The sequence below is a fragment of the Coffea eugenioides genome, chromosome 6 (assembly GCF_003713205.1).
Source record: "Coffea eugenioides isolate CCC68of chromosome 6, Ceug_1.0, whole genome shotgun sequence".
Lineage (NCBI taxonomy): Eukaryota > Viridiplantae > Streptophyta > Magnoliopsida > Gentianales > Rubiaceae > Coffea > Coffea eugenioides.
The window spans coordinates 49358463-49373024 of record NC_040040.1 but is presented as its reverse complement, the minus strand read 5'-3'; the positions used below and the strand labels follow the sequence as shown (position 1 = coordinate 49373024).

At 36.7% G+C, this 14562-nt stretch overlaps 2 protein-coding genes across 2 annotated transcripts; both read left to right on the top strand.

Annotated features, from left to right (window-relative positions):
• Positions 1–994: 994 nt before the first annotated feature.
• LOC113774331 (cytochrome P450 71A1-like) lies at positions 995–8191 on the top strand. The gene is made up of 4 exons (XM_027318879.1): positions 995–1876; positions 2969–3142; positions 3377–3385; positions 7674–8191. Exons 1-4 carry the CDS (start codon positions 995–997, stop codon positions 8109–8111), a joined length of 1503 nt encoding a protein of 500 aa, XP_027174680.1. The 3' UTR covers positions 8112–8191.
• Positions 8192–12845: 4654 nt separating this feature from the next.
• On the top strand, positions 12846–14562 carry LOC113774664 (60S acidic ribosomal protein P3-like). The gene is made up of 2 exons (XM_027319261.1): positions 12846–13173; positions 14153–14562. Exons 1-2 carry the CDS (start codon positions 12976–12978, stop codon positions 14327–14329), a joined length of 375 nt encoding a protein of 124 aa, XP_027175062.1. The 5' UTR covers positions 12846–12975; the 3' UTR covers positions 14330–14562.

Genomic DNA, 14562 nt, shown 5'->3' with positions numbered 1-14562 from the left:
CTTTTATTAAAAAAATAGTCCAAAAACTTTTAAGAAAAAGATAGCAATTTTTTCTCTATTTTAAAAAGAATCTATATCCCTAATAAAGCACTATAAACAATAGCCTATTATATCAAAAGATTTATTGTCATAGTTGATTATCAATTAACAAATATTGGTATGAAAAACTTGAGACTCTTCTTCTTTTATAATTGTGCCAAATTACTTTACAATTGTTTAGAAGAATAAATTAAACCTTACAAGATAAGGGCATTTTAGGGTTTTCATTAAAATTTTTACCCTATTTTAATGTTGGGTTACCAAAGTGTCAAATCAAGAGAGGTAAGTGTAATTTTTAAAATTTTAAGAAAACTAAGTGAAATAGTCAAAAATCTCAGGGGAGGTTTTTGAAATTATCCCTTTTTATAATGATGCTCCCTTTTATACTGGCAATTCTACTTTTTTTTTAATCTGTTTTCTATTAATATAAAAATAAAATAATGAGAGTACCATTATAAAAAATAAAAAATTTAAAAAGTGGATAGTCATTAACATTTCTTTCATATTTTTGAGGACTGATTAATTATCTGTCAACAATGGTGCCATTGTTCCTTCAGCTGGATCACTCCAACTTATTTTTGCGTTGTTTTTTTTTTGGTTCTTTTTTACCCGGGGGAGGGGTAGTGGGGAAGAGGGGGCCAGGGTGTGGTGGGGAAATGAATTAAAAATTAATAATGGGGAACTTATCTGCTCCCGTAAAGTATTTTTTATATCCAACTAAGTTGTCCCGTTACGTGTTATCTGAAAATCAGAGAGCACACCTCAGCCCTGGATTCTAAGATGTTCCAGACTTAATAAATCTGTTAAAAAGTCAACAAGGTTACTTTCTTTGATCGTCAATTTGGATTTTCTGCAAGAATTAACTTGTATGCTAATGGTTTTTGTCAAGAATGAACTTAGAAAAAGGGGAAGAAGTTTGATTGACCAAATTCTAGTGATCAGATTTCAAAGAAAAATGGCATGGCTTTTCCTATGCTCAATTCTTCCTTTGATACTAATTTTTCTTCTTCAAAAAACCAAGAAAAGCAAAAAAACTCGTGGTCCACCAGGTCCTCCAGGGCTTCCCTTCATTGGAAATTTGCACCAATTTGATAGTGCAAAGCCTCATGAGTACCTGTGGAAACTCTCCAAGAAGTACGGGCCTCTCATGTCTTTAAGGATTGGTTCTGTGCCAGTAGTTGTGATTTCTTCATCGAAAATGGCAAAAGAAGCCCTGAAAACCCATGATCTTGTATTCTCTGGAAGGAGAGCTTATGTTAGCCATCAAAAATTATCATACAACGGCCACGATGTTGCATTTTCACCTTATGGTGAGTATTGGAGGCAGATGAGGAAGGTTTGTGTTCTTCATCTCTTTAGCCTCAGTAGAGTTCAATCCTTTTCGCCAATTATTCAGGACGAAATTTCCCACTTAATACAGAAGATATCAAATCTTTCTTGTGCATCTAAAGTAATCAATTTAAGTTCGATTATGACGTCGCTTGGTAGCACGATAATTTGTCGAATTGCTTTTGGTAAGAAATATGATGAAGAAGGGCATGAAAGGAAGAGGTTTGATCAAATTTTACAAGAATCTCAGGCCATGATGGCAGGGTTTTTCATCTCTGATTACCTTCCTTCATTGAGCTGGATTGATAAGCTCTCAGGGATGTTTGCTTGTCTTGAGAAGAATTTTAAGGACTTGGATTTGTTCTACCAAGAGCTCATAGATGAGCACCTCAATCCAAATAGGCCAGAAACAATGAAGGATGATGTTCTTGATATCTTGATCCAGATAAAACAAGAACAATCATCAGGATTTGAACTTACTTGGGATCACATCAAAGCATTGCTCATGGTAATTCCCTTCTTATTGTAATACAATTCTTTGCTTCTCTTTCTTTTTGGCCATTTTTTCTAGGACAACCTAGCTCTTGTTCTGCCAAAGGTCTAAATTTTGGCGATCAATTAAATTTTGCATCATCGACGGGCTAATCAATTAATTTTTGCATCATCTTTTGTCACTAGATATGTAGAAGTGTTACTTTGTGGTCATTGAAAGTTTGTTTGCAAAGTTCAGATAGGATTCATCACAGGAGCACCTACAAACATTTCAATGCTTGTTTCGTTTGTCTCAGTTATAATAAAGCCAGCCAATTCTGAAGTGGTAGTTGTGATTGGCATAAATAACAATTAAATGGACATAGACAGCTCCCTAAGCAAGTTTTTTGCCTAATTCACGTGGGGAGTGTCTGGTTAGAATGATAATATAGCTACAATTTAACAGGTGCACAATCAAATCGATACAAATAAGGATTCAATAAGTAAAGCTTGGACCTTTTTACTTATTATTTTGGGACATGGCAGAATTGATTATAGCTTAAACAGAGATGGCGAACTCTGCAAGCTTGGATATGGCGGAATGGACTAACTAGTGATTTTGTTGGAAGCTTGGAATGGGCAGGTGGAGCAAGAGAGGAGAGAGAGATGTACAGGTAGGTGGATTGTAAGATTAGGGTTTGTTAATTTGGTAAAAGAATTACTATTGTATTTAGAAATATTTATATTTTATAATTATTAATATATTGTTCGGGTCCGGATTGGAAACGAATTGGAATCCTATATTACATATTCGACCTGCTTTTTTGTTAGAGTAAATGGGTCCGAACCCGAGTCTGAATAATGGAATTATTTCTCAACTCGTACCCCAAAAAAAACTATCAGGTCCGGGTCCAAATCCGACAGCCCTAGACATGGAGACTCCAAATAGAGGGGCCGAAAATGGGAGCCGGGATGCTTGAGAGTGGGCCTGGGAGACCTAAAATGCGGCTTCATAAGACATTTGATGATTGTTTATCCATTCATTTTTCTTTTAATTACGTTAAATCCCCAGAAAGAATCACCATGATTGATATGTACATCCTTGTGTTTACTAATTTCTACAATGCAGAATATATTCATAGCTGGAACAGACACAAGTGCAGCCACAGTTGTTTGGGCTATGACAGCCCTGATGAAGAACCCTTCCGCATTAAAGAAAGTACAAGCTGAAATTAGAGATTTGGTTGGACAAAAAGGAGCTGTAGTAGGAGAGAAACTTCAGCAGCTTCGCTATTTAGATGCAGTAACTAGGAGGTGTGCACCGCGCATAAGCGCGGTGTGGATTTGAAAGATTGGCATGCCCAGTGTTGTTGAGTAAAGTAATAAGAAATTGGAAAGTAGAAAGTAAGAAATTTGGAAATTGTAATGAACAACATATTTAACAGATAAGTAAAAAACATTAATACTAATGAACGTAGATTTAGAAAACAGAATAAGTAGGTCTTCAGTGATTAATGTTGAGATCATTGATGTTGAGGTTGTCAACGTTGTGAACTTCATCCATAGCGTAGTAAGTGATCATTTGATAAGCTGAGCGTCTGATCATTCTGAACTTTGATGTGGAGGGTTTGATGTAGCATGTAAGTATTTTTCCGTGGAGAATTGTTTGGAGATGTTGGGTTATATTTATATTCTGGTGAGAATAAAGTGTGAAAGGAATATAATAAGTTGTTGGGAAAAAGAGACCGAAACAAGTGATGCATAAAAGAAAATAGGTACTTACCTCCATTTGCAAATAGAATAGTTCAGCAGTTGAAAATTGAACTAGCTTTTCGGCTTCAGAGCCCATAGCAGTAAGACATAGAGTGCCAGTTGAATCCGTGATCCAGATCGAAATGCAAGCCCTGGAATTAATGAGGTGATGTACATGCGATTGGAGGTATAGATTGAGTAAGATAAACAGGGTATATTATTTATAAGTACCTGGGTTGGAGATCAACATTAGCTTGGCAGTATTTGCAAGTTATTTTCCGTTCATCTACACAGTTGTTTGGGTGATAACAATTGGGACAAGCTATGTAGGTAAAATCTTGAGGTTTACAATCAAGCTCGACGACACCTCTAATCCATGCAGTCCTTGGTTTCTACATAGAATAATAAAAGCAATAGGAGGAGCAATAGGGAAATATTAACAAGGAAATATGAAAAAGAAGTTAAGATGTGAAATTGGCCAGTAGTATAAGAATTTTACGAAGTGAAGCAGAGCGGCTATGTCATGGATTTGATTGTAGTGAGGGGGAGGAAGAAAGATGTGCGGATTAGTATAACTGTGTTCATGGACCATCTGTGCTAGCTGAGGCGCGTTGTGATGATACCTAAAATAAGAAAGGAAAAGTTAAGGTGGAACAGAGTAATTGGAATGATGGAACATAGAGCGCCTAAAAAATTCTGACCAGTGATGCAGATCCGTTGCTTGTTGTACTATTGGAGATATCAAAATAGTGGTCGAATCTTGAGTTGAAAGACTAAGATCTGGGATATAAGGGAAAAAAAGGAAGAAAATATGAACAGCAAGATGAACGAAAAAGATTTTTTTGCTTATAAGTGTGATGGTGTTTTTTAAATAATAAATAGTAGGTATTTGGTTACAGTTCTGTGTTGTGACTTTCATTCTTATGCCAATGATGACTGGAAAATCGTTTTGAGCAACTGCAATTGCAGGACCATTGGCTTGTAGGAAGTCATTCTTCAAAGTTAAAATGAATGGCCTCATGCTAGCAAAAACAGGAAGAATAAATATTTATGTGAATAGTTTGTTCGGATATATGATGTATGGAATAACTAAATGAATTAGCAGGTAAGGTTATTACTCTCGATCGGCAATGACATAGTCTCGAGCAATGGATGTTTCTCTGTCAGAAGTGATAGTTTTCACAGGTAAAGCATGTAGTACAATTCCCATGACATCTAAGGAAGTTTTAAAAAAAAAAATCAGGATGCTAGTAATTTGTTGGCAGGTGGACAAGATATCGCATGGTGTGAGGACTAACTTACTTATAAGCTTATCAGTGTCAGCAATTACGGCTAATGTAGAGAAAGAATGTAGCTGGAAATGAAGAGGAAGAGAAGGCTGACCAGCCTCTTGAATTTCTTCAATTAAAGTATCTTCAGTAGCAATGAAATGAAATGGATATTGACTGATGGCAGTATCAGTAATTGGCGGAGAAACCAAAGCTCCAGAGATGTGGTATGTTTTAAACGGTACAAGCAGTTCAGTTGTTTGATGGAGAATGCTCTGAGGAACATGCATTTCGACTGTCGTACCCTGTGATTAGCAAGTATTAAATTGTATTGAAGTTAGTTTGATGATTTGAAGGTAAAAGGAAGACTTGGATATATATTACCTCTGCGTCAGCAAGCACAAATGTTTGGACACAGGGGTGACTGTGATTGAGGAAGACACTCCATGCTCACCTAAGTCGTCTAAGCATGAAGGAGCAGAAGAACGAAGGGATCCAAGATTTGACTCATCAATAGATCCTAAGACGGCATATGTACTTTCAGTATGCAAATGACAGGTTTGTTCATTTTCATTTTGACTATGCAAATGCAGGAGCTTGTTCTTTTTCTTTTTCGGAGAACAATTGGCTGTGGAACGTTTTCTAGAAGGACGAGAAGGCTGAACAGTAGCCGAAACATGGGGGGAGAGACAGGCCTGCTCTTTTAGCGTTGCAGTACCACTATCTACCGCAGCTTCTCTACGGTGAACCGAACGACTTATCAGAGATGCTGCAAACCGTACAAATATATGGACTCACTTGTATGAGAATAGTACGGAGGGAAGCGAAGACAATAAAAGATGTCAACATGGGGAAGACAACTAAATAACTATAAAGGTCCTGGGGGAAGAGAGCTAGAATTTTGCGATGGTATATACCTTCAGAAACTAAACTACATTGAACTAAATGTGGGACAACAGCAGAGGAAGAAGTTCCACTAGATAGGCAGAGTGGAGCAGGGATAGTGGTAGACATATAGTCCAACGATTGCTGAAGCACAGCAGGACAACCATCAGCAACTTCATTATGGCAGCCTGGTAGCTGGTCGTTACGAGCAGGAGCAGGAGCAGAACCAGAGAAACAAACACCAGTTTCAACATGTCCGAACGGTACACTACGAACATAAGATCGAGAGGATTTGTCTTTTTTCTTAACAAGCCTGGCTTCACGTCTCCAGCACAAAAGTGCAGCCTTGGCATCTGGAGACATTTCGGCACAGCGCTTTCGGCGCAGAGCATTTTTATCCATTTCACTAAGATAACTAAGGAAGAACATTCCAGATATGATGACTTTGTAAGAACCGACAATAAGCATAAAAGAACATAGCAGAAACCAAGGGAAAGAACAGGAGCACATGCGAATTGGTGTAAGAAATTAAACAATCAAAGGATGAAGACATGCATGAGCACGATGTACAGTACAAAAATGCAGGGAGCGAAAAGGATAAAGAAAGATTAAACAATGCACCAAGCAAAAACACTAAAGAAAGCATGAAGATTCTGAAGAAGCCATGCATGCTGGGAACACTAAAGAAAGCATGAAGATTCTGAAGAAGCCATGCATGCTGGGGAAAATACGTAAAGTACGGAATGACCAGGAAGGAGGCAAGAAATAGTCAGCAACTAATGCAGGCAGAAGGAGGGAAAAGGCAAGCAAAACAAAGAAACAAGCATCTGACCTGCAACCAAGTTCCTGCCATAACACATAACAGAAGATCAGCTCCATAGCAGCGCCCTCGGAAGAACGAGAATGCCAGAAAATCCCAAGCACAACGACATCAAATAAAGCTATAAAAGAGGAGATGGCAAGCACAGAAAGATGAGATATTGGAAAGAAAACAAAGAGGCGGGAAAGGTTTTTTTTTTTGGTTTTAAAATGAGCTTACCACAATAGCAACGGCATGCATGGATCAGCATTCACAAGCACGCAAACAGGGGAAAATGGAACAAAGTCAGCGAATAAAATAGCAAATGCTGGCACAGCTGATAAGCAGAAGCAGTAAACAGTAGATAAACCGAAAAGGAAAAAACTGGCGGAGATAATTACCTCGAAGCTGGACAATAGAAATGAAAGCTCCAAAAGAACAGAGAACCAAGCAGAGGGAAAAAGAGCAAACCAACCTTATAGCTGAAACAACGGAACGAAAGAGGAAAAATGATCACCGAATGCATAAACCAACCACAAAGCATGATAGCATCTGCAAAATCCAGGACATAAAGTATGGAATAGCTTCCCAAGACGTACGGAAGACAACGTTTTGAAAGTATAAGAGGCAAAGAAGGTACGCATGGCTGACAAGCTACAAAGTGACAAAGCATTATTTTGACATCTATAACCCAACAATAGCTAAACTAAGCCAAGCCAAAAAAAAAAGTAAATAAACATGTAAGACAAGGGTAAACAGGTAAAACAGGAGTTGTCACTTTGACCCAAATACACACTCTAACCTCACCAAAAACCTGACATTAGGTAAAATGGGAAGCAGAGTAGCATTATTATCAGCACCACAAGCCTAACACTATTATTATTATTGTTGATGACCACTATGACCACTATGAGTCCGGTCTCGGGTTCCATTGAAGGAGTTGATTTTTTCCAGCCAGGGTTCGGTGGCTGACAAACGCAATCCACAGGCCAACAATTGCAAGCAGCAGTTCACGTGAAAGGCGCATGGAGAACGACCACTTTCCAGCAAATCATCAAATGCCATGTCAGCAAACAAAACGCACCATCGAACAACTTCCTAAGCACTTAGTCTATATATGGTTAATAAAGGAAGCTCTAAGATTGTATCCCCCTGCACCAGTTCTAGTGGCAAGAGAAACTACACAAAGTTGCAACATAGAAGGCTATGAAATTGGATCCAAAACCTTAGTTTACATTAATGATTGGGCTATATCTAGAGATCCTGAAAGCTGGGAAAGGCCAGATGAATTCATTCCTGAGAGATTCTTGAACAATGCTATTGATGTCAGGGGAAATGATTTTGAAGTGATTCCATTTGGTGCCGGAAGAAGAGGATGCCCTGGAATTCATCTGGGACTGTCAACTGTGAAACTTGCACTCGCGAACCTTCTTTACTCCTTTGAATGGGAATTGCCTTCTGGGATCAGAGCAGAAGATATTGATACTGATGTTTTGCCAGGAATAACCATGCACAAGAAAAATGCTCTTTGCATTTTGGCCAAGGAATATCTTCATAAAAGCTCTTAAGACTGCAGGTGGTGACCTTAGGAGCATTTTGGGCTTTTTTTTTCCCCTTCTTTTCATCCTTTCTCTTAATGTTTTATGAACTGCTCGTACTTGATAGAGGGTTATATGTGAAAAAAACGAAATTATGCATGACAATTATTGATGCTAGATAGACAGTATTAGTGATAGCCGTGGGCTGTGTCTATAAAAATAATCACATGCTAAGTCTCAAGTTTTAAATTTGTAAATTTCTAAATACTCCATATATAACTGCAAGTATATTGGTTGTGTTTGAGTATAGAGTATTAAGAGTTAACCTACAATGAAAATGGACAACACTAGTACTACTAAAACTTTTCTATTATATAGACTATCAATAAATTAGATAGCTACTAATGGAAAGAAAAATACAAACGAAAGCTCATTAGATAATGGAATTCCTGTTTACTCATGCTAGTGCATCTTCCCAACTACTTGAGCACTAAAATATCGACTAAATTATAGCGTAATTTCCTAATATTCGTGATACCTACTTTCGCCGATATACTTAATATACCTATAACTAATCCATAACTACTTTCGTGGTTATGAAATTAATTACAAACTCATTCATTCCTATAAAATTACTACAAAATAAGTCACAAAGGTAAATATCTACTTTGGTGATTGTACTCTCTAGGTTTAGTACTTCCATGAACTAGTGTCAATTACCAATTTTCATTGAAAATCTAACACCATGAGATGATCACTATCAATGGCTAGTTAATAATGATTATACGAACAAAAGTGCTAAACAACTTAATTAAAATAATAGCCCAAAATAATCTAGAATCCAATACATAGTAATCATAAATAGTTCAACCAAATACCCAAGAAATAAACTTTAAAAGAAAATCGCAAACATAATGTCCAAACTAGCAAATTCACCAAGTATAGAGTCAAATACAAGATAAAGAGTTTGGGGAAGAGAATAACCCTTATTACTAGAGCCTCCCACCATGCTCATTCTTCATCCCAATCTTCCTCCTTGCTTAGTTTTTACATAAATGAATACATAACACAAGTTCAAAACTAGTCTTGCAAATTAATATAAATGAAAAAAGCTATGAATGCTGTTAGTTTGTGTCTTGCTTCAACCTCTTTTATTTTTTCCTTTTGCTCCAAAATCTTTTCTCCTCTCTAAACTAACTAGACTCCAAGCTAAAGCAAAACTCAAAACTCCTTACCTAAACAAAACTCTCTCTATTTATGCTCTTCATGTGACAGCCCCACCTTCCCCTAAAACGTACCAAAGGGATATCCGGCCGGATTGTGACGTGGCAGTCACTATTCACCTTCAGTTTCGATTTTCGTTTTCCATTCCGTGGTTGTTGAATCGTTTAAACGCGCTAATATATTTCGGAACATTTTAGTTTGTGTATAATCGTTTTAGTAGTCCTGGCGAGAGTTGAGCAGGCAGTTCGCTAACCCCTTTGGTACGCCTTAGGGGAAGGTGGGGCTGTCAAACTTCAAGTGCCTTTAATCTTCCACAAAAAGTCTCTTTTGTTTTGAAGAGTTAAAGGTTAAGTAGAATGACATAAAGTTAACAAAAGCTGATGGTTTTAACCCGAAAAGTGGTTGTCAAAAAGTCATAGTCATTATAGAAAAGAAGGATAAAAAGTAGGCTACAAGTTGCACAACTTGCAAAATTTTCCCACTCAAGTATTTGACTCGTATCTAACTCAAAATTCACCATCCGGCCCTACATATTGCTTAACACCCTTGTTTCATCAAAACTTTTTGATGAGTATCTGGTATGGTATCATGCTTGACTCCGTCTATCCGGCACCTTATATTTTCTGCCAATCTTGTGATGACTTTTTGTAAATAGTGCCAGATTTCCTTGTTCCTTCGTCTCTATCAAAAATGATAAACTTTAACAAGTAAAATAGAACAAATTCACAAGTCTTCTCAAAGTTATTCAAAGACATCAAAAATTGTCAAAATGGTCACTCACATTATCATAGGAGTTTAAAACTAACTATAAATGAACTAATGTATTTACAAACTATTAAGTAAAATGGATACTTATCAATTATAGTTAATGGTGCAAGCCTACATATTTCACCAGTTGCCGCCTTCTTCTAAATGAACGCCAAAAGTTTTTGGCGGGTTTATGATGTTCCATGGATTTTGTACTTAAAAGCACAGGAAACAAAACAGTTCATCCAAAATCATGGAAAACAGTCAACATTATGTAGCAACCCAAGAAAAGAAGGGGTCTTCTTTTGAAACATCATAGCAAATTAATCTTTCAATGTTCAACCCTCACAAAGATCATGTGAATACGAGACAATACAATAGGAAACTTCCGAAAACCAAAATATAGAAAAGTTATCGAGATTTTGTATCTTGACCTATTCTTAAAAGTTTATGCAAGTAGAACAAACTTGCTTTGCACAGATAAGCAGAGGAAAATCAACTTACGAACCAAAAAACAAGCAAGCTGCAGGAAATTTACCCACAGGAAAACAACAAATAAGTCTCACAAACTCGAATTGAGTAGGCAGCAGAAACAACAAAAGACAGCGGCGCGGGCCAAGAGCAAGAAATACGCACGGCCACAGGGAGGCAATTCTCTGACTTTATTGCTCAATTTCTTAACTCTCAATACATTAGTAGAGCGTGGACTAACACACACAGCTAAGATTCCTAAAGCATAGTTCCCGAACTGCAAAGGAATCAATTATACAATTGGATTTGAATTTAAAAACCTCTACTGACATAACAAAGAGACCAGGAGCAAACAATATGGAAACTAATAATAATAATAATAATAATCTTGATTTATTTCCTATATTGTCTCCCTTAAATCAAGATCTTCAAACTTCACCATGCCGAGCATTTTTTTCAACTTCATGAACATCTCCAAATTGAGTGGTTTTGTCAAAACACCAGCTACTTGATTTTCACTTCTACAATAGTCAATGACAATCTTTTGATCTTGAACTAACTAATGAATAAAATGACTTGATGTCGTGTGCATGGAAAACAGGATTTTGTGTCAACTCAATAGTAGACATGCTATCACAAAGTATTTTAGCAGGACCATCTTACTTATGTTGTAAAAACCCAAGCATTCTCATTAATCAAAGTGCTTGAGTAGCACTACTCGCAGCTTCAATGTACTTCGCTTCTACTGTGGACAAAGCAACCACCTGCTGTTTTTTGGAAGACCAAGCAAATATACCAGAACCCAAATAAAATGCATAACCAGAAGTGTTCCTTCTTTGTATTGTGTCACCAAACTATCAGTATATCCAACAAGGTTGCTACCATGTCAAGATGAATAAAATATACTGTGTACCTTGAACATATCTCAAAATTCTCTTAGCAGCTTGTAAGTGAGATTGGCGTCGAGATTCCCTGAATCTACTAATCAAACCAACTCGATAAGTGATGTCAAGTCTTGTAGAAATTAAGTACCTAAGACTCCCCACTAATCTCCTGAAATAAGTAGCATCAACAGAATCACCAATGCCATCTTTGGTCAATATCAAATTTTCTTCAACTGAGATCATCATTGGTTTAGCTACATCCATTTTAAATTTCTTTAGAATATCACCTGCATACTTTCTTTGTGAAATAAACATTCCACCATCCAATTGACGAACTTTAATACCAAGAAAATAAGACATGAATCCTTAATCTGTCATCTCAAACTAATTGATCATAGCCTCCTTGAATTCAAAAATTAGTTTGGGATTGTTGCCTGTAAATATTAAGTCATCCACATACAAGCATACAATAAGAACATCTCCTCCAGGGTTGAATTTGATGTATAAAGTATGCTCATATGGGCATATTAGAAAATCATGCTTAACAAAATAAATATTAATATGGGTGTACCAAACTCTAGGAGATTGTTTTAACCCATACAACACCTTCTTCAATCTATATACTTTGTTTTCTTGACCCATTCTAACATAACCTGCAGATTGCTCAACATATGCCTCTTCTTCAAAAAAGCCATTTAAAAAAGCAAATTTCACATCCATTCAAGAAAGCCCAACCTCATTAGGGATAGATAGTAGGGTTCGATGAATACTTAGGTGTATAAATGAGTTTAATCAAACCGTATAGTTTAGTGTTTAAATTTGCTTGTCTATTTTAACAAGTTCGAAATTGTTTTCAAATTTAACTTATACATATATTGATCCAAACTTCAAATGAGTTTTTATCAATTTGAATTCGAATAATTAGAAATTTATGATGTAAATTCCAAAATATTATGCTAATCAAGCCAAACTTAAGTCTAATTTGAGATTTTATTGAACAAATAAATGTTGTTCGTGTTTTGATTAATTTTTAAGCTCCAACCTAGTCGACCTTGATTCAGGTATCAAGCAATTTGCTTCGCCTTTCAAATCTATATGAAGGACCAGCCATTCCTGGAGCCAGAGTAGCAAATAATTTAGCAATTTCTATTCTTTTCCTTCTGGAGGAGATAGCATTATAAGAGAGCCAAAGATCATACAAGAAATAGAACACAAACTAAAAAAAGAAAAGAAAAAAAGAGAGAAAAGAATAGGCCTTTAATCTGTACTGGCAGATTCAGCTTAGGCCCAAGCCATCTCATTTCAGACTAAGTGGCATCAAAATTCAACTATATCCAGTTTCCCCTGAACTCAAGCCCAACTCAACAACCCACAAAAGCTCAAGGTCAAAATCGTCATTTCACTAAACCGATAAAACCCAAAACCCCACCCAAAATCGTAGAACTAGGGTTTCCCGTTCGTCTGCTCATACAAAAAGCGCCCGACCACCACTTTTGGCTGCGTCCTCAAACTCTAATCGCAAAATCACACGCACTACACACACTGAGAATCAGGAGGACGAAGAAGAAATGGGAGTTTATACATTTGTTGTCAAAGGATCCGACGGCGACTGGAGCGCCAAGCAACTCAAGGGCGATCTTGAGGCTTCAGCCGCCTCTACTTTCGAGCTGCAGCGCAAGCTCGTTCAAGCCGCCACTGCTGCCGATTCCGCTGGTGGAGTTCAGTCTTCCTTCTCCTTCATCACACCTTCCTCCGCTGTTTTCCAGGTCCCCTTTTATTATTATTCTTTTGTACTTTTTTGTGTGTAGGAATTTGCTTTTATTTCGAAGGTTGAACATGTTTAGTAGATGATCTAGTCGTTCTGTACATTGCTTAATGATGAATGTTAAGATTTTGTTAATCAGGATTAAGTTTTTATTTAAGTTTTCTCGAGATTTTAGTCGATTTATTGAATAAAGTTCTAGAATTTTTTTTCTTTTTTGAAATTTCTTGTCTGCCTTATAAATTAGATGGGAGAATCATTTGTTAGAAGTGCATAGTAATGATGATGACTTGAATTTTTCTCTTTATTTTCTTGTTGAGTATACTGATAATTTTTCCAAATTGGAAAATGTATTTCTTTTGTGCTTTTCCGATTAAGCAAATTGTTCTGAATTAGACTTTGTGCTTTTCCGATTAAGTAAATTGTTCTGAATTAGACTTTGAATTTTTTCTCTTTGGCCGTAAATATGGTAGATAGAGTTAGGGACTGCTATTTCCAGTGTGGTAAAATGAGTAAGTCAACAAGATATGGTCACTAGTAGCAGGGATTGTAACACAATAGGATGAATAGATTTTGCGTTTCAGCATTTTATACCTGATTAAATTTGTTATGCTCCAGAATTGCTGTTTTACCGTCTTGATGCAATTGTATTTATATATATTTGCTAAGAATTGGTACTATGATTAGATAAGAGATAGGGCAGTTTTGTATTATGCAAAAGTTCTGCTAATAACGCATTGAGGAATTTGCATAATGTTGTTTCTATTTTCCTGGAGCTTTGATGAATCTGTGTTGTTATAGCTGGAGCATGATAGAACTGGTCTCTTATTTATTTTTCTTTAACAGGTTGTACTTTGTATAGGACAAAAAGTAGTCTGAATGTTGGGGTTGGTCTGTAGTAATGTGTTGCTTGTAGTAATGCAAGTTTTGGTTAGGCTTTTATTGCTCAACTAACTTGTGAGGATCATCTTATCTTGAGACAGGTTGTCATTGGTGGTGGTGGTGGTGGTGGTGGTGGTTTCATTGGTGGTGGAGCTGCTGCTGCTGCTGCTCCTGCAGGTGGTGCGCCAGCTGCTGAAGCTGCTCCAGCTAAGGAAGAGAGAGAGGAGAAGAAGGAGGAGAGTGATGATGAGGACTTTGGAATGTCCCTCTTTGATTAGATTACCATCTTTTACATTGTGGTATATTGTTGTTTTGGTGAAACAACTTTTGAATGTGCATCTAGCTGCTTAAAGTTTTGGTAGTATTTGATAATTAAACTTAATTTTTGAAAGAACTAGTGTAATTTCTTGAACCATGGAACTTAAGATTTGAAAGATGTAGTGAACTTTATCTATCCTTGCAGATTTTGCATGTGATTTAGTGAATCCTAATCCATCTCTATGTTAGTTCC

Coding starts and splice junctions, on each gene's coding strand:
- LOC113774331 (XM_027318879.1), top strand. CDS start 995: ATGGCATGGCTTTTCCTATGCTCAATTCTTCCTTTGATACTAATTTTT. Junction 1,877..2,968: donor ACATCAAAGCATTGCTCATG/GTAATTCCCTTC, acceptor TCTACAATGCAG/AATATATTCATAGCTGGAAC.
- LOC113774664 (XM_027319261.1), top strand. CDS start 12,976: ATGGGAGTTTATACATTTGTTGTCAAAGGATCCGACGGCGACTGGAGC. Junction 13,174..14,152: donor CTTCCTCCGCTGTTTTCCAG/GTCCCCTTTTAT, acceptor ATCTTGAGACAG/GTTGTCATTGGTGGTGGTGG.